General features: G+C 46.8%; 2 protein-coding genes across 4 annotated transcripts in view; both read right to left on the reverse strand.

The window, feature by feature from the left end:
* Nucleotides 1-29: 29 nt before the first annotated feature.
* On the reverse strand, nt 30-5,533 carry Rogdi (rogdi atypical leucine zipper). Of its 2 annotated transcripts, XM_075941918.1 has the most exons (11): nt 5,196-5,524; nt 5,059-5,130; nt 4,173-4,255; nt 3,983-4,037; nt 3,176-3,256; nt 2,180-2,275; nt 1,541-1,639; nt 1,095-1,208; nt 961-1,010; nt 735-861; nt 30-523 (listed from the first exon to the last, which is right to left on the reverse strand). In XM_075941918.1, exons 1-11 carry the CDS (start codon nt 5,238-5,240, stop codon nt 482-484), a joined length of 864 nt encoding a protein of 287 aa, XP_075798033.1. In that variant the 5' UTR covers nt 5,241-5,524; the 3' UTR covers nt 30-481. The 2 variants fall into 2 exon arrangements, with proteins under 2 accessions (XP_075798033.1, XP_075798034.1); XM_075941919.1 differs by lacking the exon at nt 735-861 and having other exon boundaries at nt 5,196-5,533.
* Nucleotides 5,534-5,656: 123 nt separating this feature from the next.
* The window catches only part of Glyr1 (glyoxylate reductase 1 homolog), a 40,622-nt gene continuing 20,026 nt past the window's right edge, over nt 5,657-26,252 (reverse strand). The window contains exons 7-16 of one of the 2 annotated variants that reach the window (XM_075941913.1): nt 25,244-25,300; nt 24,560-24,610; nt 24,394-24,467; nt 20,815-20,914; nt 14,640-14,732; nt 13,839-13,940; nt 13,002-13,164; nt 12,570-12,749; nt 12,148-12,272; nt 5,657-7,530 (exon numbers count right to left, since the gene is read on the reverse strand). In XM_075941913.1, the coding sequence (XP_075798028.1) occupies nt 7,456-7,530; nt 12,148-12,272; nt 12,570-12,749; nt 13,002-13,164; nt 13,839-13,940; nt 14,640-14,732; nt 20,815-20,914; nt 24,394-24,467; nt 24,560-24,610; nt 25,244-25,300 (1,020 nt within the window). In that variant the 3' untranslated portion in view covers nt 5,657-7,455. Of the gene's footprint in view, nt 7,531-12,147; nt 12,273-12,569; nt 12,750-13,001; nt 13,165-13,838; nt 13,941-14,639; nt 14,751-20,814; nt 20,915-24,393; nt 24,468-24,559; nt 24,611-25,243; nt 25,301-26,252 lie in introns of both variants that reach the window. The other variant, XM_075941912.1, reaches the window with a different exon arrangement.

Consider the following 26,252-nt stretch of genomic DNA (forward strand, 5'->3'; position numbering starts at 1 on the left):
GTCCCAATGAGCAGAGACAGACAAGAGCCTCCAGTCAAAAGCTGACCTTTATTTCTTAGAGGTGGGCTGAGGTCACAGGACAAACGTCGCAGCACGGCAGCTCATTCATAGGCTCCTTCCCGCGGCCTGAGTCCCTCTTCCTCCCTGCACGTCACAGCTCAGTGTCACCCCCCCCACTTCTCTAATGGGAGCCCTGGCCCCACCCTTAGTCCAAAGGTTCCCAGAGAGTTCAGAAAGACAGGGTTAGGACCATGGCCACACCTCAGCCCACCTACTTGACTGCCCTCCCCCATCATAACAACTAGACCAGCACCCCTTTCTCTAGGTGCCTCGAATGTTTGCTTCCAGCAGTGCAAAGGTGTCCCAGGGTGGTGAGGAGGGAGAGCCTGGCAGTGACAGGCATCACAGGGGGTATGTGTTGGGCAGAGGGATTCCAGGACAGGGCCACCCTCCTGGGAGGAGGATTCCAGCAGGTGCTTGTTCAGAAGGGCCGGGAGCTCCAGTAGCTGGAAAACACAGAGATCTGCAGAGGGTGGGGGTATGGTCAACAACAGGTTTGGCTTCAGGGGGTATGGTCAGTGGGGTGCTATACCCCCCAGAACCCAGATGTGATGTCAAGGTTACAGAAGGGGCTCATGTCTGGGAACTGTTGCCAATGGGCTTTACAACTTGGGGGCACTGAAGTATGACGTGGCTCCTGAATGGCCTTCCCTGCCCCAGATGCCCCGACACACCTTATCCTTGAGCTGCTGGCAGAGCTGCAGGGAGACAGTGAAGTACACCAGGGCGTCATTGAGCCAGGGGATCACGCATTCTACCTTGTGTACATGGCTCACCTCTAGGCGCTGGGAGCCCCACTCACTGGGGAAAAATGACAAGTGGACCCCTGAGGGTAGGCCTGGACCTCAGATGCAGTGGGGAGGAGGGAAAGGGCTCTAGGACATCTCACTGTGTACTTACAACATGGCCCCAGGGCTGTGGAGCACTGCACCTCCAGAGGGGCGGAAGTTCTAGGCAGAAGCAGCACAATCCGTGAGGGCGGGGTGGAGAGCTCTCAGCAGGGCTGGTGTGGGGGCATTGGGAGAGAACTTTACCTTAGTGGAGGTGGGCTGCAGGGCATGCAGCTGGTACACGGTGAGACATAGCTTGTTGAGGTTGATGTAGACATTGACCAGCAGGTCAGAGGGTAGGGTAGGCGCAAACATTCGCTGGGGGAGAGAGGAAGTGGGAGGGGGGAGGAGGAATAAGGCCCTCTCCCACTTTAGGCTGTACCACTACAGGGTATGAATTACCTTATGGGGGGCCCCAGCCCTATCCCCATGTGCTTCTCCATAGGCTGGGGCACTGGGGCACTAGAGGCTCCCCACCTGTCTCCATAATCTCTATGGGCTGCTAGGTTGGAAGCCACTGGCTGAAAACTGGGTTAACATAGTTGGGGGGCCAAGAACTGAACCCAGAAAACTGTCCAGGCATCAAACTCCCACTGGCTGTGCTTCTCAGGAGAGACGTCTCTTGGGCAGAGGTCATCTGAGGTACTAACCGTGAGGCCGCTGGCAGCAATCTCAGGCAGGGTGAGGGTGGCTGGGGTGGTGAGCCGGTTTCTGGCTCGGGTCAGCTGCAGCATCACAGCGTCCATGAGCTGGGAAGGGGCAGGTCATCACTGCTACCTAAGTGGTAGCCGCTGAGCTCCCTTGTGTCCCACCCCCTTGCATCAGTGAGCAACATCTGTAACTTCTACTCCTGCCAGGTGACTATGGTTCCCAGGCCTAAACTCTGTAACCCCAGTAGGGGTGCTTGCCATTACCTGGGGTGGGGGTCTCAGAGAAAAAGCTAGAGTCCTGGGCATCTGACAGCTGTCCTCACATACCGTAATGTGGCCTTGTTCTGTAACAGGATTTTACCGCCACTACCACTGCAATACTGACAGGTAGATATGGGGAAACGGCATTCACCAGGTGAGCAAATGGGGGCTCCCAGTAGCAAAGAACTTAAGGTTGCACATGTCACGTCGAGGTCTGGTGACCGGAACCAGGCCTGATACTGCACTCCAGGTCATCAGCCAGTAACTGTGGCCAGACCCGTGAGCAATGACTGGGAAAAGGGCAGCTTCTATCTAGTGAAGCCTGGGGCCAGGGGGCTGGTGTTGTTTGGAGTAAGGGGGTGGAACAACAAGAGTCACCTTGAGGACCTCTGCTCCTGTCTTGAACTGGTAGCTCTCGTCCCGGTTTGCCAGGAGGTAAATGGCTTGGCTCACGTGGTTTCTGGCATCCTGGATCTGGGAACAGCCCCACCACCCACATGACCAACGTCTATTAGTTTCAGGAAAGCCACATTTCTGAGTTCTCAGCCTGATCCCATAACACAGGACCCCACTTGATGGGCTAATCTCTCAGGAGAAAGTAGCATCATCTATGGTCACAATACCCTCCACAGCTGAAGTCTTTAAAGCTGGATGACCAGGCCCTGGATAATCCTGACCGCCAAAGCACACTGGCTCTTGGCCCTGTGTCACAGATGCCTAGTTGTCACAGACACATACAACTCCTAGTATACCTACAAATAATCCTGCAGGGCTCAAGGAGGAAATAAACAAGGACAGGAGAGACCTCACAGGACTGGGTGGTGAAGGCACCGCCTTTAATCCCAGCATTCAGGACGCAGAGGCTCGTTAATCTCTGCGTTCAAGGCCAGCCTGGGTGGAGTGGAAAGTTCAGTACAAAGAAACTGTCTTGAGCCCCGCCTCCCAACACGAAAAACCAAACAACAAAAAACCCCAAACCCACAGAAGCAGGAAAGGGTAAGAATCCAGACAGAGCAGCACACACAGGCAAAAGCCCTGTGGTAGGGACCAGCTTCAGATGAGGGTGTGTGTATAGTAGGCAGGAGACCTGTGTATGATCCCAGGTACCTGGGAAGCCCCTCTGGAGTAAGTGGCATTCAAAGGGACCTTTAGTTGTCTTCACGTGGTCAAAGTTACACAAAGGTAGGGCCAGTTTCACATCCGTCATGTGGAGCAGACACTAGGGCCCCAAGGCACCACCACTGCAGTTCTGCTAGCAAACAGTCTCCTATGTTTGCTGTGGTCACAGAGTCCCTACAGCCAGACTTCCCCATGAAAGGCAATCAATCCCAGGGAGGCCCTTGTTTGGGCCTGCCATTGGGCAATGGACCTCACCTGTTGTAGCTTCCATTGCTTGTCCTCCCGGAAGGCAAAGTGTAACAGCTGGTTGTTCCGAGGCATCTTCAAGTTCACATCCTATGGGCCAGAGTGTGATAAGCAGGCAGTGGTACCCCTGTCCTTCCTGAATCCCTGGAGCCAGGAATGCAGTAGATGGGTGGCTGAGGGCCCATGCACTTGGGGGTTAAGTGAACACGATGTGTAGAAACAGGAACTCAGGTCCCACAAAGCAGTGAAAGGGAAAAGCAGCGAGAAAGGGGAAGGTCTTAAGAGGAGGGAGTGCTGTAAGATCAACGTAGACAGGGATTGTCCCCCGTGCCTTGAGGCCTTGCACAGTCCAAAGCTCAGATGATGACTTAATTTTGATCCAGGGCCAGGCTGCCTAGGGTGCCAACACTCACATTTCACAGGGTCCAGATGTCAGGCCACCCACTCCTCCCCACCCTCCCAAAATAGGTTTTTTCTGAGTTACAGCCCCGGTGGTCCTGGAACTAGCTCTTGTAGACCAAGTTGGCCTCAAACTCACAGAGATCCACCTGCCTCTGCCTCCCGAGTGCTGGGATTAAAGTTGTTCGCCCCCACCACCTGATTAAGCCGCCCACTTCTTGTCCCTTGTTGAATCTATGCCTGTCTCATGAGGTAGTGTTAGGGTTGCCTGTCAAGTTATAGACATACAAGGAAACAGGTCCAGAGAGCACAAGGGTCCTACCCAGAGGCATGCAGCTAGCTGGTGGCAGAGCTAAAAGGCCATCACCATCCTCATCACCAGCAGCACTGTTAGGGAACAGGGCCAGGGGGACTCACCGCCTGGCTGAGGGCATCTCCTTGCAGAGTCAGCACACCCTTCACCTGGTCTGTGCTATAACACACAGGAGTCAGAGGGGTACCTGCTACTGTCCCCTCCTCTGCAGGCTGCTTCATAGTGCCACAAACATTTCCTCCCCCAGGTACTCCAAAAGTGCCCTTCCCAAAGTTCCTGCCCAACCCAGCTTACCCACAGCTGCCCAGGATAAAGTTCTCCTGCTTGGTAGGTCCCTCTGTGCTGGGGCCTGGGAGAGCGAAGCGGAGAGAGGCCTCCTGTGGAAGACAGGGCAGTTCCAACACCCCAGTCTGGTCAGTGCTCCGTTCCGAGGCCCAGATATGTTGCCAAATTAGCCAGCGAAAGGACAAGGTGGGCAGGTCTGACTTGGCTCCTCTGCCTTTGCCCTACCAAGCCTTCAAGCCTCTGTGAACTCAGACCTGTTCGTTCCATGGACTGAATATCGGGAGCTGCCAGGTAGGAACACAGAACAGAGAGGCACAGTACCCAGCTAACTGGAGCACTGTGATCCGGTGTTGGGAGCAGAAGCAGGGAACCATTCAGAGCCATAGTAACATGCTTTCCTAGGTCATGGTGCTAGGCATTTTGTGAGATGGTTTATTCATCTCCACAATAGCTCTGTGAGCCCAGCTGGTTAGGGTCAGGGAAGAGGCTCAAGGATGTAAATTGGCTAAGATCACACCGCAGGGAGGGGGATACTTCAGAGTTTGGGTTATCAGTTTTTGTTTTGAGACAGTGTTTCACTATGTAGCCCACGGCTAGTTTCTAACTCGTGATCCTCTAGCTTCACCCTCCCGAGCGCTGGGATTACAAATTCACCACCACCAGGTTCATAGATGAAATGTCACTGTTTCAAAGTTAGTCCTCAGTCAAGACCTCGTGTTAACCCTGGGGTCTAATACCTCGCTGCACACACATACTCACACATGTCACCTTGCCTGCGTCTGGACTGTAACTCTTCTGAGAGCGTTGGTACCTGAACGCCACGACGCTCAGCCGCCTCCGCTGCGGGACCGGTGGAAAGAGGGATGTTGGCAGGTCGGCTGTGACCGGCACTTACCTTGAGGATGTCCTGCAGCTGTTTTAGCACCGCGTGCACCTCAGCGTTCAGCAACCAGCGGAACTCCTCCTCCTGCGGACAGTGCGGCGTCAAACCCGTCCGTCCCTGCCGCCCGCCACCCACCGCCCGCGCCTCACCAGCACAGCACGCTCCGCAGCGCTCGCAGCCATTGCGGTCGCCATCGTCGCGGCCGCTCGCTGTCTGTGAGGTCTGTAGTCTGGAACTTGGTGCACCGTGCCCGGCCCTTCTCCTCACCCCGTTACTGATTGGCAGATGAAGCGCAAGCTCCACCCCCAACCTAGTGACGCCGCACAGGATCAGCCACCGCTCCGGATCCCATCACCGCCCATCCGTCCTTCTTAACCCCCGTTCTTCAACAGGGGCGGGATGCTACGCCAACCAACCTATCTCTACTGCTTACTGATTGGCCAGCGGAGTCATCCCTCACTGCGCTTTCTGTATTGTTCCGCCAGGTGGCGCCCGCCCAGCAGGGACATAGGAGGACTCAGGTGGGCTGACGTTGGAAGGAAGCCTGGGCATAGATGCCCTCTGACTCCCACGCAAAGTCCCCAAAGCGGTCTGGAACAAGTGGCACAGCTGTGGTACCAAGAAATGTTTTATTTTTCTTTTTTCTTGCAGTAGCTTTGTTAATTGCACAAAATCATGTTTTGTTTTTGCCATTTAAACATTATCACACAATCCTATTCTGAAAGACAAATGCTCATTAAAAACAAAGCGAAAATAAAAATTCACAACCTTAATCACCTAGATTTGTCATTAAAAGGAAAAAGGGGAGGAGGGGCTTTCTTACAAGCATTTTCACAATGTCACATTTTCTCCTTAAAAGGGAAGGATTTCAAAACAAAAGGTGAAATAGTTTAAACAGAAATAGTCATAAAAGGAACTTTACAGAATTGTCAACAATATTAAGACATTGACTAACCGGTTTCCTTACAGCATCTTCCCCTCCCCTAACCCCCAGGATCAAGACAGGATATGTTCAGACAGAAACAGGCTCAGCATCCCAGTGAATGAGCAATTGTACTGAACCCCAAAAGCATTTGTTGCTCCATGCCTATGTCCTGAGATCCTTATCCCAGGTTCTTCCCAGTGGAAAAGTCAAATTGTGGCTTTGGAAATCCTAACTCATGAGGAAGAAGGCACACCCCTCAGGTGATTCCTCTCATGTGACATTCTAAGCCTCTCTCTCTGGTCCCCTCTTCAAGGAGAAATGCTGGGGCCTACAGAGGACTGGCTCCATCTCTGAGGAGCAGTTAGGTTAACAGAACAAGGCCCAGTTCTCTTCTGTCCCAGCAAACCCAGGACTTGGAACCATTGATAACTGGCAGAAGTGAGGCTTTCACTTCAAAAGCCCAGCCTATGAAATGCTCATCTATGAAATGTTTATTATTGGTGTTGGTCAGGCTGGGTCTGGGCCAAAAGAGGATGTGATAGAAATACTATCTTCCTGGGAGGAAGAGGGAAAGAGGGGCATGCAGAGGACCTGTGTAGAGCAGGTTGAACAGGTGGCCCAGCTGAAGAGACTGCCATTAACGGAAAGAGGAAGGAGCCACCCCCCACTCCACCGTTCCCAGTGCCCTCAAGACCCCATCCCATGGGTTGGAATGCAAATCCAAACAAAACCTCCTGGGAGGAGCAGGCTCCAGCCATAGAGCCAGTTGTCTGTGTGGCCATGCTCGTCTCTTCAGTTCACAAGGCGTTCTGGGGAGGTGCTGCATAATGGTAGTGTCTACAGGAAAATCCTCAGGAGGAGGCCCACAGAGCCTCCTTTGGGAGTCTGCTGGTTCATGATGGCTCAGGGGCCTCTCCTTCCAGGGGCCCAGTTGGGGGCATGGACCCTCTGCCAGCCTCTTTCCTGGGGAAGTTGAGAGAAGGCTTCCTGTGCTCCCTGCCAATTCTAGTTCCTCTAGTCCCTTGACCAGAAGGGTGCTGAGATAAGACAAGCTTGGAGGAAGAACAGCCAGGCAGCAGTTTCTGGGCAGTTTCTAACCTGGGGTGGGTAAGAGAGAGAGAGAGAGAGAGAGAGAGAGAGAGAGAGAGAGAGAGAGAGAGAGAGAGAGTGAGTGTGTGTGTGTGTGTGAGTGTGTGACAGAGACAGAGAACACAAGAGAAACAGTGAGAATACACAGCCTCCTGCTCCAGGGCCAATGCCCAGCTCAAGAGTTCTTCACAGTCACCTGTGGAGATCCTCCAATCCCTGCCCAGGGCCTCAGGGAGGGAGAGTGCTGCTGTTTACTGTGCTGATGCAAGTCTCAAAGTCTGTATAAAAGGAAATGGAGACAGGTAACTGGTCCAGAGCTAAGTCCCAGAACCCTGACCCCACATTGGGGAGAGAGGCCAGAGGGAAGATGGGAGGGGTGGATGGATGGGCAAGGCTTAGTGTATGTAGGCTCGGTACACTGCAGACATATCATTGTCAGACTGGTCCAGTGCCTTGGCTCTTTTGTATACCTGGAAAAAGAAGTAGATGTCAGTCTCTAGCTACAGAGCTATTGTGTGGAGACCCAGCCCTGATATGACTCTTGTCTGCTGCTTAGCAGGCAGGACCTGAAGCTTGGGATATCTGGGTCCCAATCCTGGCTTGATATAGGGCAAATGTTCCAGCCTCTGGGGGCTTCTGCCACAGCTCGATGTGCAGAAGCCAACAGACACAATTCGCATGACTTTACTCAGAGGACTACACATACTCAGAGATGTGAAGTGTTCAGTGCCACTAGGAGTCATAGTGGCATCCCTCAATAGAGAAAAAGTAATGTTTTATTATCCCCAGGGTTGCTGTGCCCTACTGTTCCTGCTGCATGAAATATTTCCTTAAAAATGGTTGGCACTGCCTAACCAACTTTACAAAAGCTCCTTTGTGCTCCTCATCACCATTGCTACGGGACCCTTTGATTTACCTTCTACCTGTTATTTTGTTTTATTCAGTTCAAAATATTTATATTATTATTTTGGTTTTTGAGACATGGTCTCTGTGTAACAGCTCTGGTTGTCCTGGACTCACTCTGTAGACCAGGCTGGCCTTGAACTCACAGAGATCCGCCTGCCTCTGCCTCCCAAGTGCTGGGATTAAAGGCCTGTACCACTACCGCCTGGCTAAAAATTTTATTTTATTATTTCACATGTTTGCCTGTATGTCTGTGTACTATCTGTGTGCCTGGTGTTTTTGGAGGCGAAAAAAGGGTGTTGGACCCTCTGCAGCTAGAGTTACAGATGGTTGTAACCTGTCCTGTAGGTGATGGGAATTGAACCCAGGTCCTCTGGAAAAGCAGCCAGTGCTCTAACTCCTGAGCCACCAACCCCAGTGTTTAAGTTTTATTGTTTATTGTTGTTTGCAATAGTGCTTTCCTGTAGAGCCGACAGATCTCATAGATTTTCCCCCCCTTCTCACTATGTATTCCTCGCTGTTCTAGAACTCACTATGTAGACCAGGCTGGCCTTGAACTCACAGAGATCCACGTGCCTTGTTCATTAATTTTTATTATGTTTTAAAGACAGGGTCTCACTATGTAGCCCTGGCTGACCTAGAAATCATTATGTAGGCCAGGTTGGCCTCAAACTCACTGAGATTGGACTGGATATGCCTCCTAAGTACTGGGATTAAAAGTGTCATTGATTTTATGTACATGGGTGCTTTCTTTACCTGTATTTGTGCACACTCTTAACTGCTGAGCCTTTTCTCCAGTACAGCCTACTTCCCCCAAACGCTATTTCTTACACCCTGAAATTTTTACTTGTTTAAAAGCTTCAAACTCATTTTCTGTTTCCTCCATTAAAATACAGAAGCTGAAGAGAAGGGGACAGCTGCCTGTATACCAGCATGTTCCCAGAACCTAGAGTAGAGTCTAGCAATAGCAGCCACCCAAAACTCTAATCACTTAAAAGGTTGAAAAGAATCAAAGCCATAGTGTGACAGGCAATAGAGCACCCAGTTTTGCTGAGGTGATATGTGTGGCCACACACAGGGCAGCTGAATAGTCTAGCAGAGCCACCATAAAGAAGAATACACACTCTGGTCATCCTGGTGCATCTGTTAATGCAGAATGAAGCCTGAATAGCTTTCTAGATCAAACACCAAGAACACCATCACTGGCAGGAATGTGATAAGAACCTCCTCTCCATTTTTTCAGGTAAGGTTTCTCTGTGTAACAGCCTTGGTTATCTTTGAACTAAGACCAGGCTGGCCTTGAACTCACAGGGCTGCGTCTGCCTCTGCCTCCTCAGTGCTGGGATTAAAGGTGCGGATTCGGCGAGCACTAGAATCAGAAGCACGCGCCACTACCCGGTTTGATAAGAAACTCTTAGTCTTCCAGGTAAAAGGAATAATGCCAGAGAAACCTAATTTTTAACAAAGAACAGAAAGATGGGAGCAGCTATCTAGAGGAACTAGTCAAGAACCTATGGTTAGGGACGAGTATGTGGTAAAGTGAACAAGGTTTCTGATTTATGCAAACTGGCACAGGATGAATTATGAAGTCATCAAGTTTAGGGTATCCACTGAATACTGACCACAACCACTACAGAAAAGCAAAGTATTGACAAAAAGCCAAGATATGAATGAAAATGAAATTCTACCACATACACAGATAGCCTTAGAAAAGATAAGAAAGAAGAAACAGATGAAGAAAGGCACTGAAGGAAAAAGTGCTTTTCAATACAGGGGCCACATGCTAACGGAGGGGCTAGCCTGGGGAACCTGCCCTCAGGGTTTGCACAGTACAGAGCCTAAACTCACATGATCCAAGGGTTTTACAGTCCATGTTAGGGTGTGAAATGAACCAAAATTCTGCAGCTGGAGTAGAAACAAACTGGACCCACCATGAAGCTCTCCCAGAACTAGCTCTACAAAGAGGCCTTCCTAATCACATCTAAGATGAGTTTTATGAGGAAGCTGCAAATATAAAAGAAATTCCCTGCCATTAATTAAGTGGGAGACAGAGATGCTCAGCAGTGAAGAGCACTTGCTGCTCTTGTAGAGAGCCCTGTTTTAGGTGGCTCACAACTTCCTGTATTTCCAGGGGGATCTGACATCTCTGGTCTCCGTGGATACCAGGACTCATGTGCACACATAATTAAAAACAAATCTTCAGAGACCCACACTGGAGCACCGGACTGAAATCTCAAGGTCCAAATCAGGAGCAGAAGGAGAGAGAGCACAAGCAAGGAACTCAGGACCGCGAGGGGTGCACCCACACACTGAGACAATGGGGATGTTCTATCGGGAACCCACCAAGGCCAGCTGGCCTGGGTCTGAAAAAGCCTGGAATAAAACTGGACTCGCTGAACATAGCGGACAATGAGGACTACTGAGAACTCAAGAACAATGGCAATGGGTTTTTGATCCTACTGCACGTACTGGCTTTGGGGGAGCCTAGGCAGTTTGGATGCTTACCTTACTAGACCTGAATGGAGGTGGGTGGTCCTTGGACTTCCCACATGTCAGGGAACCCTGATTGCTCTTTGAGCTGATGAGGGAGGGGGACTTGATCGGGGGAGGGGGAGGGAAATGGGAGGCGGTTGCAGGGAGGAGGCAGAAATCTTTAATAAATAAATAAAAACAAAAAAACCCAAATCTTTTTAAAAAGTGATTAAAAAAGAAATGAAGTGGAAACTCAAATTCCAACTACTTAGGAGACTGATGGGAGAGAATATGTGAGCCTAGGGATAAAGAAGTAGCCAGGACAACAGGGTCTCCTTTTCCAAAAGAAATTTCTCAAAAGTGACCATGTGATACTACAACACACTACATTATATGAGATGGACATGATATGAATGGACACAGCACTGGTACTGAAGATGGCTGAAAATGCAAGTCCTAAAACCACAGGCCATGCAAACATGACATAATTCAGCTAGGTATGTTGAAATACACCTGTAGTCCTAGCACTATGGATACTGAGGCAGGAGGATTGTGAATCTGGGCTACCTAATGAGATTCAAGACAGCCTGCGCTATAAAATGAAATCCTATGAGAAGGGCAGAATTAAAGGAGAGTAACAGGAATCCCACAGGTACAGCTGAAATATGTGAACAGTCAACCACTTTGATCAATAACTGAACAAGACAAACCAGCCACGGAACAAACGCACACTCTATTTTTCTTTCTTCTTTCTTTCTTTCTTTCTTTCTTTCTTTCTTTCTTTCTTTCTTTCTTTCTTTCTTTCTTTCTTTCTTTCTTTTGGGGTGGGCATTAGGGATTGAACCCAGGATCTTGTACATAACAAGAAATGTTATTTTTAGTCCTTCCTGTGTTCTGCCCCCTATGAAGACAGGGTTTCTCTGTGTAACAGCCCTGGCTGTAACTTGCTCTGTAGACCAGGCTGGCCTTGAACTCAGAGCTTTGCCTGCCTCTGCCTCCTGAGTGCTTGGATTAAAGGCCACCACTGCCTGCCTTTCCTTTATTTCTGAGACTGATTCTCACTAAGTTGTACAGGCTAGCCTTGAACCTTCTGTTTCAGTTTCCTGAGTAGCTAAGGCTACAGGTATGTATGCCATACCTGCCTAGACAAACTAGAATAATCCACACAGCAAAAAAGAAATCATGAAGAAAATAATAACAATTACTGTGGCTCAGAAACATGAGCTCTCATGCTCATGTCATAGGTAAGTCTAGAACTGTTGCCTAGGGTTCCTCCTTCAGGATTACACAGGAAAAATTCAGGAAAAATAGTGCAATCCGAGACAGGACGTTCTTTTCCTTTCTTGGCTCAGTGTATTGAGAATAAAATATAAAGATGTAGCCAGGTGGTGCTAGTGCATACCCTTGATCCCAGCACTTGGGAAGCAGAGGCAGGAGGATCTCTTGAGTACAAGGTCAGCTTAGTCTACAGAGTGAGTTCCAGACACCTAGGAATACACAGAGAAACCCTGTCTCAAAAAACCAAAAACTAAAAATACAAAAACAAAGAAAATTTAAGAATTAGGTGTGGGGGTACAGACCTGTAACCCCAGCACTCAGGAAGCTGAGCAGCAGAAGGATCTGTTCAATAAAATGGGCTAAGCAAACAGGGAAGAAATAACAAACAACTAAAGGCAAGAATCTAGGGCCTGGACCACTTGATGTCTAGTTACCTCATTGGCTGCAGCTGCCATGGGGGTAGGGTGGTTGACTGCATCGCCCAGTGCAATAGCCAGGCGGAGATCTTTCTGAATGTATTTCAGGTAGAAGTCAGGTTTAAAGTTTCCTTGTAGAATATCTGAGGAGGGAAAGCCATTCATCAGAAGTCTGAAGACCTATATGAAAACTGCTTTAGAGTTTCAGCCTCACCTCTAGCATTTCCAAAGTCCATCTCCTAAAGACTGGGGGCCCCAACCCGGGGTCTCAAAAACCATTCACTGTTTCTCTGGGCCTTTTCTGACTGGGTCAAGGACTGACTGGAAAAGGAGCTCTTTCTACACAATGAACCAAGAAAAGACTTTCTTGGATGATCTGCTCCAACTGCTCAGTTCCAGTGAAAACAAAAATGCAAGAAGAGAGGCCAAAGGTGACTTACTTTGGCACTTCTGGTCCAGGAAGATGCTGGCCAACTGTCCCTGATTGAGGATGTCCAAAAGCGTTTGCTGTGACTGGCCTGTCACCTGGGCCAGTGTCAGCCCCTCAGCGATGGTAGCCATGAAGCTCCCTTGTACCATGTTCACAATCAGCATCATCTTGGCTGCATTGCCAACTTCACCTGCAGGGCAAAGGTGATGTCTCAAGAATCCTTTAGGCAGGTCATCTCTATCTGCCCTCACCCATGCACCCTGAAAACTTCTTTCATCTGTCCTGGACAGGACAGGTTCTTTTTCCTTCTAGATACTAATTGTGCCTGGCAAAAGAAGCCTTCTTTCAGAGAGCCTGGCAGGAAGGCCATGTGGGACAGACACTGTGCTTCCCTGCCCCCATGCTTTCAATTCCAATACAGATAGGTGGGCAGATGTATTACCTAAAAAGAAGGAAGTCTTCCCCATTGCTTGGAAGCAGCTGCTGCAGTCCTCATATAAGCCCCTGTCTCCGGCTGCTAAGATCACCAACATCCCGTCATTGGACAGTTGTTGATTCCCTGAGACTGGGGCTTCCAGAAAGCGCCCCCCTCTGGATACAATTACCTGTAAGGAAAGTCACAGCTTCTGATGGGTCTTGCTTCACCAAATATGGAGGAAGGAACACAGGGGTCATGGTGCCCCATCATAGAGTATGTTAGCATGTGGCTATCTACACTAAGGTTCCAAATTCTACTACTACTGTAGTAGGTCAGACAGGCCTACTACTTAGTTTTAGTAGAACTAAGTCACAGAAAGGAAAAACGGAGCTAGGGTCTGCATCTTGTTCCCAGTGTTCTGGTTCTCAGAGACCAAGGGGCAAACAGCCATACAGATACCTTGGCTGAATTCCTACCCACTGGACCCTACCCATCACTGAATTCAGCCACCCTCAGAACACAAGTGGGCCCAGAAGATTGGTAGGAGGACACTATGCTAGACTCAACTGTAGACAGTTGCTTAAGCCAAAAAGGCCACACTGGAAGTCTGGAGGCTTCTCACTGCAGGAGGGCTGACAGCATGGGGCCTCCTGTCTACTAGCCTGCAGTGACCTTCCATGGCAGTTCCAACCAGCTGAGGCTCTGAAGGGGGACAGTCAAGAGGCTAGTCCCAAGGTTCACGACGTCCGTTCTGGCTTTGGCTCTAGGGTAACCAAACTGCCCGTACTCGGGTGTGGTCAGCCTGGGTCTTGGGCTCCCACTGAAAAGATGATCCAGAGCCAGCCTAGATAAGGCTGCTACCTGGGCCAGCTCGGTGACTGTATCCGCGTCCACCGTTGACATGTCCACATAGCACTTCCCAGGGCGGATCCCTTGCAGCACACCGCTGGGGCCCAGCACCAGCTGTAGGGACACAATGAGGAGCAATAGCCCAGGCTTGCAGTTAAGTGCTCAGAAGTCCCTGCAGAACACAGTCTGTTGTTTTTGGGGGGTTCACTTCCTGATCAAAAATTAACTATTAAGGATGAAAAGGAAAGAGCCACTTAATATGTATAGGACAGAAACGTAATTCCAGGTAGAGGCCAGCCTGGTCTACCTACATAGTAAGTTCCAGACTGGAGACAGCTACATAGTGAGCTTTTGTTTAAAGTCATTCCAGAATATATCCCTTTACTTTTGTGTTCTCTTCCAATGGTTTAAAAGACACAAACTCATTACTTATTATGGGGCTTCTTTGGACTAGATCACTCAGTTTAACAGGATCACTAGTGCTCCTGACTTTGTAACACATGCAAATTCAGCAACAATTAAAACAGGAGTTGGTCCTTGGGTCAAAGAAAGGCACACTCAGCTACAAACAGTCCAGCTCAATAGAATATCTAGAACAAATGTTCCAGCAGACTTTAAGGACTCTAGAAATTCATTTTGAATTAAAGGAAGTCTGTATTCATCTTTGCAATCATCTTTCCCAATGGGAGATACCCCCAGATGGGATGTCCCCCCCACATGCAAACACTCACTCAGTGTGCAGGGGAGAAGGGGAGGAGGCCAGCCAGTTCTCTTGGCTACGACCTGAGATGCTGAGGGAAGGGGGATCCTTACGTCCTTGGCTGCTTTTGGATCCGACACACAGGCAAAAGTGATGTCACAAGTTGAAACGACTTCAGCGGGGGTTCTTCCTAGGCGGGCCCCCTCCTGGATGAACAAATCACACTGCAAAAGTCACAGATCCTAACGTGAGCTGCATGCAATGCACAACAAACATGCCGGACAGGCCAGAGATGTGTGGACCCCTGGCTGGTCTCCCAAAGCAGGAGGCTGAGGCCCCAGGGCACTGGAGCTGGAGGCCTGACCTCTTGAGTATAAAAGGACAGAAACTTTAAAAACTATATTGTTTTTGTGGATAGACATGGTATCTAGAATGATATGCTGTTTTAGAAACACAAAGTCAGTGTCTGTTGAAGGCTGGCAGTTTGAAGAGCAGGATACGAACAGTGCCTATGTCCAGCTCCTCTATGCTGGGAGAGCTCTGGTAACCCAGCCTAGGGACCTGAGCCACTAGCTCATGCAGAGGAGCAGGGCTGGGCTGTGTTGTCCCTTTCTTCTGACCACCATTCTCTCTTGGGCTGGTTCCAAATCCTGTAGCCAGATTAAGACTTATGAAGGGTCTCGAAGATCTAACTTCTTTTTGTCTAAAATTAAAATCATCCAGAATATTCTGCAAAACAAATCACTGGTATTTTGGTGTACAAGTCCCCCATAAGATAATTGAAAGAGAAAGCAGGATGGGAGGAGGCGCACCCCTTTAATCCTAGCACTTGGGAGGTGGAGGCAGGGGCATCTCTGAGTTCAAGACCAGCTTCATCTATCCAGAACAACCAGGGCTACACTGAGAAACCCTGTCTCAAAAAACCAAAACAAATAAACAAACAAAACAAAAGAAAGTATTAACCTGAATCTGGAGTTATGGATGTTTGTAAACCAACACGTGGGTTCTGGAACTGAAACATCCTTTGCAAGATTAAACAGTGTCCTTAAGTGCCGAGTCATCTCTCCCAGACCCCTAAAACTCTTTTTTAAATTGCATTAATTTTATTTGTGTGCCTGTGCATGCACATACACATGTGAAGGTTGTAGCTCTCCTTCTACTACATGGGTTCTGGGCATTGGTGCAGGTGGTCAGGCTAGGCAGCACACATCTTTTACCACTGAATACACTGAACCATCATACTCTGCCACAACTACTTTCAGTTGGTGGACAGTCAATATTGTCTAATTTTTGCTTTGGAAAACTATTATCCAATAACTGATGATCTAGAACTGTAGAGAAGGCTCAGCAGTTAAGAAGGACTTGCTGTTTTGTCAAAGGACATAGATTTTATTCCCAGAACCCACATGGCAGTTCAGAATCTTTTGTAACTCCAGTTCCAGGGGTTCCAACACACTCTTCTGACTTCCAAGGGCACCGTGCATGCATGCTGTATACATACATACAAGCAAAATATTCATACACATAAAATATAAAGTACATATAAAATAAAACAAAATCTTAAGGTCAGATGTAGTGGTACACACCATTAATCCTAGCACTTGGGAGGCAGAAGGAGGATCTCTGAGAGTTTAAGGTCAGCCTTGAACTCACACATTGAGTTCCAGGCGAAGGCAGAGCTATACAGTGAGACTGTGTCTCAAAAAGTCAAAAAAAATTTAAGCTGGGTGGTGGTGGCGCTCGCCTTTAATTTCAGCACTCAGGAGGCAGAGGCAGGAGGATCTCTGTGAGCTCAAGACCAGCGTGGTCGATAGAGCGAGTTCCAGGACTGGCTCCATAGCTACTAAGAAATCCTGTATCAAAAAACAAAAGAAAACAAAAAACAAAAAGCAAAAACAAACAAAAACTTAAAAAGCAACAATATCAACAACAACAAAAACACTACTTATCTTTTTTTTAAAGATTTATTTATTCATGTATTTTATGTATGTGAGTGCTCTGTCCTCACACACATCAGAAAAGGGCACCAGATTACAGATTGGTTGTGAGCCATTCATTAGGTTGCTGGGAATCAAATTCAGGACCTCTGGAAGAGCAGCCACTGCTCTTAACTTCTGAGCCATCTTTCCAGCCCCCATGTTTATCTTTTTCTTTAGAGAATTTTGATTGTTTATAGATGGTTTTTGCAAATTTCCTCTGATCAGTCTTTGTTGCTCCTCCCTACCTTGTAATGAGCAGCCTTTCTGGAGGCTAGTGCTGTCTAGTCTACTGGGAATGAAGCTTTAGGTTTTGTTTCCAGGCTAAGGAGCACTCACAGAGTGCCCCATCTTTTGAATTTTGATTTTTAATTATTTGTATGTGCTTATGTTTACAGGTGCACATATGTGTGGGCTCATGTGTACATTAACATGGAGGCCAGAGCTCAACATCTAGTGTCTTCCTAAACTGGCCTCAATGTTAATTAAAAATTTACTGCAAATGCTCAGTTTTTATGTGGATATGAGGGGTTTGAACTCAGAACCTCAGTGAACAGCAATCTATTTAGTAAAACTAACCATCTTCCCAAGTCAATTATATTTTAGAGAGAAAACAGGTATACTTTGCATATTTACTGCAAAGAACAATGGGCATGGCAGTAACAGGAGAATCACTGCTCCACCCCTTTTATTTAGAGACTATATTATTTTACACAAATCAATGTTGACCTGAAAATATGTATATACACCATATGTGCACCTGGTGGTCTCAAAGGCCAGAAGAGGATGTCCGATCCCTTGAACTAGAGTTATAGACGGTTATGAGGAATCATACAGCACTGAGATGTGAACCCTGGTTCCTCCGCAAGCACTTTTAACTGCTGAACCATTTTTCTAGCCCACCACTTACTCTTTTTGTTTTTTTTTGAATTTTTCAAGACAGGGTTTCTCCGTAGCTTTTGGTTCCTGTCCTGGAACTAGCTCTTGTAGATGGCCTCGAACTCACAGAGATCCGCCTGCCTCTGCCTCCCGAGTGCTGGGATTAAAGGCGTGCGCCACCACTTACTCTTAAAAATCTTTTTTTTTTTTTTTGGTCAGGCAGTGATGACACATGCCTTTAATCCCACCAGCCAGGAGACAGAGGCAGGCAGACCTCTGTGAATTAGAGGCCAGCCTGGTCTACACAGTTAGTTCCAGACAGTCAGGACTACACAGAGAAACCCTGCCTCAGAAAATAAATAAATAAATAAAAAAATTTTTTTTGGGACAGTGTCTAATTCTGTAGTTCAGATTAGCCTTCAATTTGCAATTTGCTAGGTAGCCTAGGCTGGTTTTGAACTAATGATCCTTCTGCCTATGTATAAGCCATAATAAGTCAATTTTACTCCCACCCCAGACAGGGTTTCTCTAGATCTTGGAGTCCTGGAACTAGTTATAGAGTCCAGGCTGACCTTGAACTCACAGAGATCCGCCTGCCTCTGCCTCCCTAGTGCTGGGATTAAAGGCGTCTGCCACCACCACTCAGTTTATTCTTTTTTTTTCTGATTACTAAGACCATGTTTCTTATTTATTTCAGAAGCACCAGTAGATCATTCTATTTTGCTGTCATTCTGATACAGTCTCACCGTGCTGTGCAGTCAGTCTGGCCTGGGAAGTCTAGTCTCCTGAGCAGCTGGGACCATAGACACTTGCCTCTGTACCTGGCCAGAGGACTATTCAAACTTTTTTCTTGCTTTTATATTTATTTACTTAGTGATATATTTATGTGAATATGTGGGTCAGGAGTCCCTCCTTTTACAATTTGAGTCCTGGTGATAAAATTCAGGACTCAGGTGGTTAGACTTGATGGCAAGAACTATCACCTACTGAGCCGTCTCCCCAGTCCTAGAAGACCTTTCCTCTTTTGATGTATGTATATCAGCATCTCACTATGTTTGGTTGGCCTATAACTTGTTATATGTATGTAGGCTAGGCTGACCTCCTTCGAACTCATAGAGATCACATTGCCTCTGTCTTCCACGTTCTGGGATTGAAAGCAAGTATCATCATGCCCAGTCAAAAGACCATTTCTATCAACAGACTTAAAAGAAATTCCAAGGGGGATTACTAGAGGACTAAATGGCTTTTTACAGCCATCTCCTGCCTGGTCCTGTGTTGAGTTCTTCAGAGCTGAGTACTGTCCATTTCTGTCCTCTAGGAAGCAGGTGCTCTTGCTCTGCTACTCACACAGGGAGAGATGAGCAGTGTGTCTTGCCTTGTAAGGTACACAGCATATCTGTGATTTGAATTTGGGTCTGCCTGACTTAATTCTTAGATGTTTCACTCTCTTGTCTATGTTTTCCAATCAAGAAAAACGGCAGGGCTGGAGAGATGGCTCAGAGGTTAAGAGCACTGGCTGCTCTTCTAGAGGTCCTGAGTTCAATTCCCAGCAACCACATGGTGGCTCACAACCATCTGTAATGAGATCTGGTGCCCTCTTTTGTAGTACAGGCATACCTGCAAGCAGAACACTGTATATATAATAAATAAAAAAAGAAAAAAGAAAAACGGCAGCCAGAGGCACCTCTTTCAAAGGGAAATGTCCCAGTACCACACGTGCCCAGACACTCTGCTTTCTCTGAGGAGAATGCTGGAGTCACTACTGCATTGGAGCTTTAGGATTTTACCTCAGAATCTACCAAGTCCTCAACACCTGTGGCCTAACAATAAAGCATGACCTTTGCAGCCCACTGTCCCAGGCTCCCCCCAAAACTCAATCATTTTTCTGTTCTTTTTTTTTTTAAAGATTTATTTATTATGTATACAATGTTCTGTCTGCATGTGTCCCTGCAGGCCAGAAGTTGGCAACAGATCTTATTAGAGATGGTTGTGAGCCACCATGTTGTTGCTGGGAATTGAATGCAGGACCTCTGGTAGAACAGTCAGTGCTCTTAACCGCTAAGCCATCTCTCCAGCCCCATTTTTCTGTTCTGGAAAGGCACCTGATCCAGTACAAACTAATTTTTGGAGTGGAGGTACTGAGGAAGAGAACCAGGGTCTTGCTCTAGCACTGACCTACAGACTAGTCCCTAAAATATTTTGTTTTGAGACAGAGTCTTATGATGTAGCACTGGCTGGCTTGGAACTTACACTGTAGGTCACACTGGCCTTGAAACAAAATCTTTTGCCTCTGTTGGGACCAAAGGCATATACTACCACACCCAGACCTGAAGACATGCTTTTTTTTGAGACAGGGTTTCTCTGTGTAACTGCTCTGGCTGTCCTAGAAGTCACTCTGTAGACCAGACTGGCCACAAACTCAGAGATTCACCTGCCTCTACCTCCCAAGTGCTGGGATTAAAGGCATGAGCCACTACTGCCTGGTTTGTCTGGTTTTTTTTGTGTGTGTGTGTGTGACATTTTTGTTAATTATCATTTTTATTAATATTTTGTCATCATTTAGCTCCAATGTCTCCTTTAGTGATCGGTCCATATAAGAACAGTGCTCTCATTTCCTGAAGCATGCCTTGCTGCTCAACCTGCTCAGAATGGGCTGCATCATAGATACAGTATGGTGGTTACAAAGGATGAAGCTAGTCTGCCTATATACTCCACACGATAGGGTATTCTTCATTTTATAGCAATGGTATTTCTGCTGCTATTGTTATTTGTATTTTCTTTTTAAAAGGACTATTTTTTATGTATATGTGTGTGTGTGTACGGACACAAGAGCACAGGTGTCCATTAATCAGAAGAGGACATGGAATTTGCTGGAGCTGGAGTTATAGGTGGTTGTAAGCTACCTGATGTATATGCTAGGGACTGAACTTTAGACCTCTGGAATAGGAGTATACAGTACATACACTTTCAACTCTTGAGCCATCTTTCCAGCCTTTTTTTTTTTTTTTTTGAGACAAGGTTTCTCATAACTTTCTCTGTAGATCAAGATGGCCTTGAATTCATAGAGATCTGCCTGCTTCTGTCTCTTGAGTGCTACAATTAAGGGAGAGCACTACCATGCTAGGCTTCTTTGTATTTTTGAGAAAAGGTCACACTGTAGTCTGGGGCTTCCTATATAACCTAGGCTAGCCTAGAATGCAAGGCAATCTCATTCCTCAATCTCCTCAGTGCTGAAATTACAGTCACGGGCCATCATGTGTGGCATATCTTGAGTAGTTTTAAATATTTAAATTTTTATAATAACATATATCCTTCTGTCTGGACTAAGCTTAGCTCATTTTCCTGTGTACAGAAAACTACTGAATGGAAACACTGAGTAACTACCCCCAGTTACTCTACTTTCCAAGAGACAAACCTCACCCTTAATACTTACTTTCTCTGCAGTCCGGTTCCAGACAGTCACTGTATGACCCATTTTTAGCAAATTGGAGACGATGCCACTTCCCATTAAGCCAAGGCCCAAAAATCCTATCCTGAAAGAGACAAAGACTGGTTGGTTCAAAGGCACGTCCATCTTGCAGCACAAGTAATAATGTACTTTTTTCTTTTATGACACTGGGCATCAAACCCAGGGGAGTTTCATGTTAGGCAATGCTTTACAGCCTTGGTCCAGCATTGTACCTCTTCTTCTGGATGGTCAGTAAGGGTCCCTAAATACATATGGCCATGTCTAAATCTTTGACCACCAGATACCAAAGCATGACTTCCATACCTCATGGCTAGTCTTCCAATCGTGGGCCCTCTTGCTTTTGATAGAGCATCTGAGTTTCTAATTCCACTCCAGTGACAAAGCACAGAGCTGTCTTCAGCTCCTGAATGGCTTCCTGATCAGCAACTCCGTGCACTAGGCTTTCAGACCACTATATAGTGTGCCCAAAATCCATAAACTACAGAGACAAGTGTTGATAGCCAAGCGACTCCACAACACAGGAGGCAATAGTAGTAGTATGCACTGCCTCTCCCTGACACCTGTTCTTCCAGGTTCTCACCCTACATCCTCCAAAGCTTAGTTTCCAACACCTTATTCTCAATCCATCACAACTCTCAGTGACTGAAGTGCAAATGGTAAATTTTGCCTACCTTTAACTTCTGCTACTTATTCTAACTTCCTGCCACTGGAGAAATTGATGGGACTACTATCTGCACAAATACATAAAGACAGCTACTACTGCTATCTTTATGTACTTGTACAGAGATCTTAATCTTGCATAAATGTCTTTTCTGGTTCTTATACTTTGTGAGTATGTGTAGGTCAAAAGATAACCTTGATTGTCATTGTCAGACACAAATAACCTTTTTGGGAGACAAGATTCTCACAGGCCTGAAACTTGCTAAGCAGTGAAGCTGGCTGGCCAGTGAGCTCCAGTGATCTACCTGCCTGTCTCCTTACCACTTAGATTAGAGAGCAATGTTCCTGTGTCAGCCTCCTGAGTGCTGGACTCCAGAGTGAACCACTATACCCAGCTGGTTTTTATATACCTTCATTTCTTCTTGCATGGTATAATAGTTAAATGCCTTTCTTTCAGAAATTTCACTATTTTCTTCTTTTCTATTTGGGTTTTCTCTCAGTTCTCAACATTTTCTGCAAATTCCTCACAAAGGCTCTGTGCAGCCTCTCCATACTTTTGGTTTTTCTGGAATCTCACCTGCAAGCACCATTGGAAAATGACTCCTTTAATTGGAGGCTTTCCTTATTCTGGCAGGAATACCTAGTATTCAACACTCTCTGTCCCAGCACACATAACATCATGTTAATCAAAGCCACCACCTTCTTCAACAAAGGGTTCTTTGACCACTAGGTTTTATGACAAGACTTTTGACATTCATAACTCTCTAATGTAGTAGTATAATTTCCCCCCACAAAGCCTTTCAAGTCAGTCATTTTCTTTCCTTTTGTGTCTTAGGAAACTCAACAGATATGAACAAAGTATCTGTATTTCCAACATGACAAGTAATAGTCCAACAGTTGCTATGTCAGTGTGGGTTAACATGGATCAGTTGCTTTGGTGACTGACTTCAAACTCAATAGATAAAGAAAGAGATGTTTTGCCAGGTGGTGTTGGCATTGCACGTCTTTAATCCCAGCACTCAGGAGGCAGAAGCAGGCGGGTCTTTGTGAGTTTGAGGCCAGCCTGGTCTACAGAGTAAGTTTTAGGACAGCTAGGGCCACAGAGAAATCCAGTCTTGAAAAACTGAAAAACAAAACAAAACAGTTGCCTTGAGAGGAAGTCAAGGTCTTGGGTGAGAATATGATTCAAGTCATTAGTCCTGTGCTGGTCTTATTTTTAAAACCAATACAATCCTTACTAAAGGATACCTACCTTCTATCCTGGCCCTCACCTTTCTGTTTTGAGACATGGTTGTGCTAAGCAGTCCACGTTGGCCTAGAACTCCTGATCCTTTTCTGTCCCAGCCTCCCAAGTGCTGGGATCGCAGGTGTGCACCACCACCTCTGGGCTCTATCTCCCCCAACCTTTGATCAGTTTCCAACAAGCTCCTATCTTCTGCACACTGCAGAGAGGGAGTTCAAGAAGAATCTATATAACCTAGGGTTTCAAGAGTTTGAACTGTTAAAAGTTATACTGAGTTTACTCTGTGAGAGAACTCTGTGGAAAGTACAAATGAGAATTCATACTTGTTATATTGCTCAAAACACACTTCCTTAGTAATGAAACCCTTTCCATCAAATGACTGCAGGCTCAACCGGCTCAGCTGAAGTAGCAGTGAAGCTGCAAAGACAAGTCTCCGGAAGGTTTGGGGCCCATCATGTAGGCAAGGTGGAAAGCAGCTAAGGTTGCATGGGAAGGACAGGGAGGTGACAGAGGGAGAAATGGGTAAGTTAATACAAAGGGCTTTATTCCAAAAACCTGCTTGCCTCTCGCCAGGGCTAATCTTAGAGCTCCCATCATGCAAGGTAAATGTATATACTGAGCCAAATTTCCAAGAGTGGCTCCAGACTAGCAGCAGCAGCAAGAGCAGTTAGTTTTGCTACTTGCAAAGAAGTGAATTCTTGGGCTGCACCCTAGACAGACTATCAGCTGAGAAGCCCTGATATAGACATGAATAATTTGCATTAGTATAGATTTTGCTTTATTGATAGAGATTTACGGTCAATTTTGTTATATGTATAAATGTTTCTGATGTAACTTTTACTTGATAACTGTTTTGTTATATGTAATTTTGCTATGTTAAAGTTAAAGCCTTTTTTTGTTTAAACCGAAAAAGGGGAAATGATGGAGGAAGGTCATTGGTTAAAATAAAAGAAGCTGCTTGGCTCTCATTGGTTAGGAGATAGGTGGGAGGAGTAAACAGAACAGAATGCCGGGAGGAAGAGGAAGTGAGGTCAGACTCGACAGCTCTCCTCTCCGGAGCAGACGCAGGAGAGACACCATGCTGCCCGCTCCAGGGAAGATGCACGCTATGAAGCTCCGACCCAGGATGGACATAGGCTAGAACCTTCCCGGTAAGACCGGTGCTATACAGATGATAAGAAATGGGCTAGTCCAGGTGGGAGAGTTAGCCTAGGAGATGCTAGGTAGAAATGAGCCAAGCGGTGTTTAAAAGAATACAGTTTCCGTGTAATTATTTCGGGTAAAGCTAGCCGTGCAGGCGGGGTGCTGGGGACGCAGCCCTGCCGTCGCCCCTATTACAACAAAGCCCTATCCAGGATGGGGGCCTGAGGCAGTGCTTTACAAGCCATCTTTTGAGAGGTTCAGAGATCTTCTACAGTAGTTGTTCAGACTCACTGACAATTAGGGAGCCAAGACCTGAGTCTAGTCTCAATGAAGGACCCCATGGGAGGTGGGGTAGGGATGACAACTTCCTCTGAAAAATAAAACTGTTGTCAAATTATTATCAGGCTTGGACATGCCCTTCAGGGTTCCCTTGGTGCTGCTTCCCCAGCTGAACAGAATCCGGAGTCTCCAGGAGGCCTCATCATCCAAGGTCTTACTTTTTGTCTGTGGGTGTGATGCTGCCATTCACCGCTGTGCTGTCTGCTGCCTGGATGGAGGTGGAACCAGTTTCCTAGGGATAGGAAGTACAAATGATCATCTAGCAGACTGACCACAGCGAGACTACAGGTGAGATAAAAATTGAAAGGCAGAGAGCTTACATACCTCTTCACATATTTTCAACTTCTTTGTGATTGCCTGGTAACAGACAGCTGGCTAATAAGGAGGAAGGAAAAAGCCAGCTTATTAAGTGCAGTGCAATAGGTCTACATGGTAATTCCCCTAAATGGTTAATACCTAAAGTGAGACAATAACACAAGATATTTCTTTGTTGTATAATTTTAAGAAATCCAGAGGGAAACATTCATTACCCTTCAACACTCCACATAGCTCTTTGCAGGTCTTTGTCTGACTCCGGGTATTAGGTGCCAACTTATGTATCTTCTTATGGAGCTGGTCAGTAAAAGCTGGGCTGGAAATCAAATCTGCCCACCTCCAAAGTCACTCGTTGCTATAGGATCCCTGCAGAGTTTGGCCCAACCCCGTCTCACAAACTTTAGTAAAGCTTCCTGCAATAGCCACAGGGCTGGGAAGCTATCCTGACCACAGAACCACAGGATGTGGACCCAGGAAGCATGGGCAACCTCATGGAGACAGCCTTCACGTCTAGCTCCTTCCGCCTTAGACTCTGAAGGCAACAGCTGATATCTCAGCAGTACAAGTGGCTGAGTTCTAAAAACTGTTCTCAGTTTTAATTTCACTGGCATGTGATTCCCTCATGGGCCCACACTGTCACTTAGCTTGTTGCTACAGCACTCATAAACAGGTTCGCCCCAAGTGAGCACTCACCTTCTCTGTTTGGCTCAGCAGAAAATGATGGAAATGAGGATCGGCATCTTTGACTGGCTGAAATCAGAAAACAAGGAAATCAAATGAGCTACCCTCTACCAAAGTCACTTCCTCTTGCCAAGATGAGGGACACCCTCCTGCTGCAAGGTTTCTTCAACAAAATTTCCTTCAAAGCTGTTGGGAAACTTCTATTTTTTGAGACAGGGTTTCTCTGAGTAGCCCTGGCTGTCCTGGAACTTGTTCTGTAAGACTACACTGGCCTCAAACATACAGAGATATACCTGCCTCTGTCTCTTTATTTGGATTAAAGGCATGTGCCATCCCCAACCCTGGCAGTGTTTTTTTATTTTCTGTACTAGGGATTGAATCTAGAGGACCTTGCCAAAGCTAGGCAGGTGCTCTACCTCTAAGCCCTCTTTCCACATTTTTTTTTTTTGTTAAGACACTCACTTTATAGCTCTGGCCTCAAATACATAGATTCACCTGTCTTTGACTCTTTCATCTCCCCCCCCCCCCCCCCGAGACAGGGTTTCTCTGTGTTATAGCTCTGGCTGTCCTGGAACTTGCTTTGTAGACCAGGCTGAGTTCGAACTCACAGAGATCTACGTACCTCTGCCTCCTGAGTCCTAGGATTAAAGGTGGGTGCTACTACCACCTGGTTTCTTTTCACTTTTATTTTAAGCTAAAATGGATTCATGTTACTCAGGCTGGGCCTTCAGCTCACTTGGTTACTCAGACAGGCCATGACCCTGTGATCGTCTTGCTTCAGCCTCTGCTAGGATTGCAAGCCTGTGCCATCAGGCCTAATTCTGGTCTTTCATAAGCCAGAGTTAGCATAACTGCCATTCTAGTTAAGGAAAAACGGATTCGAGTGCAAAAAAGACGGATGCTTCTGCAGTTTAAGACCAATCACTCTAGAAACTCTGTGGAAATATATAAAGCCCTCCTGCATTTTAGTACTGAATATTCACCAGGCATGCAGCTGGTCTGGCTGCATAAGCCACAACAG

Source organism: Microtus pennsylvanicus, chromosome 11 (genome assembly GCF_037038515.1).
Source record: "Microtus pennsylvanicus isolate mMicPen1 chromosome 11, mMicPen1.hap1, whole genome shotgun sequence".
NCBI classification, from domain to species: domain Eukaryota; kingdom Metazoa; phylum Chordata; class Mammalia; order Rodentia; family Cricetidae; genus Microtus; species Microtus pennsylvanicus.

Coding starts and splice junctions, on each gene's coding strand:
- Rogdi (XM_075941918.1), bottom strand. CDS start 5,240: ATGGCGACCGCAATGGCTGCGAGCGCTGCGGAGCGTGCTGTGCTG. Junction 1,209..1,540: donor TTGCTGCCAGCGGCCTCACG/GTTAGTACCTCA, acceptor TCTCTCCCCCAG/CGAATGTTTGCGCCTACCCT. Junction 524..734: donor GCCAGCAGCTCAAGGATAAG/GTGTGTCGGGGC, acceptor CACCCTCTGCAG/ATCTCTGTGTTTTCCAGCTA.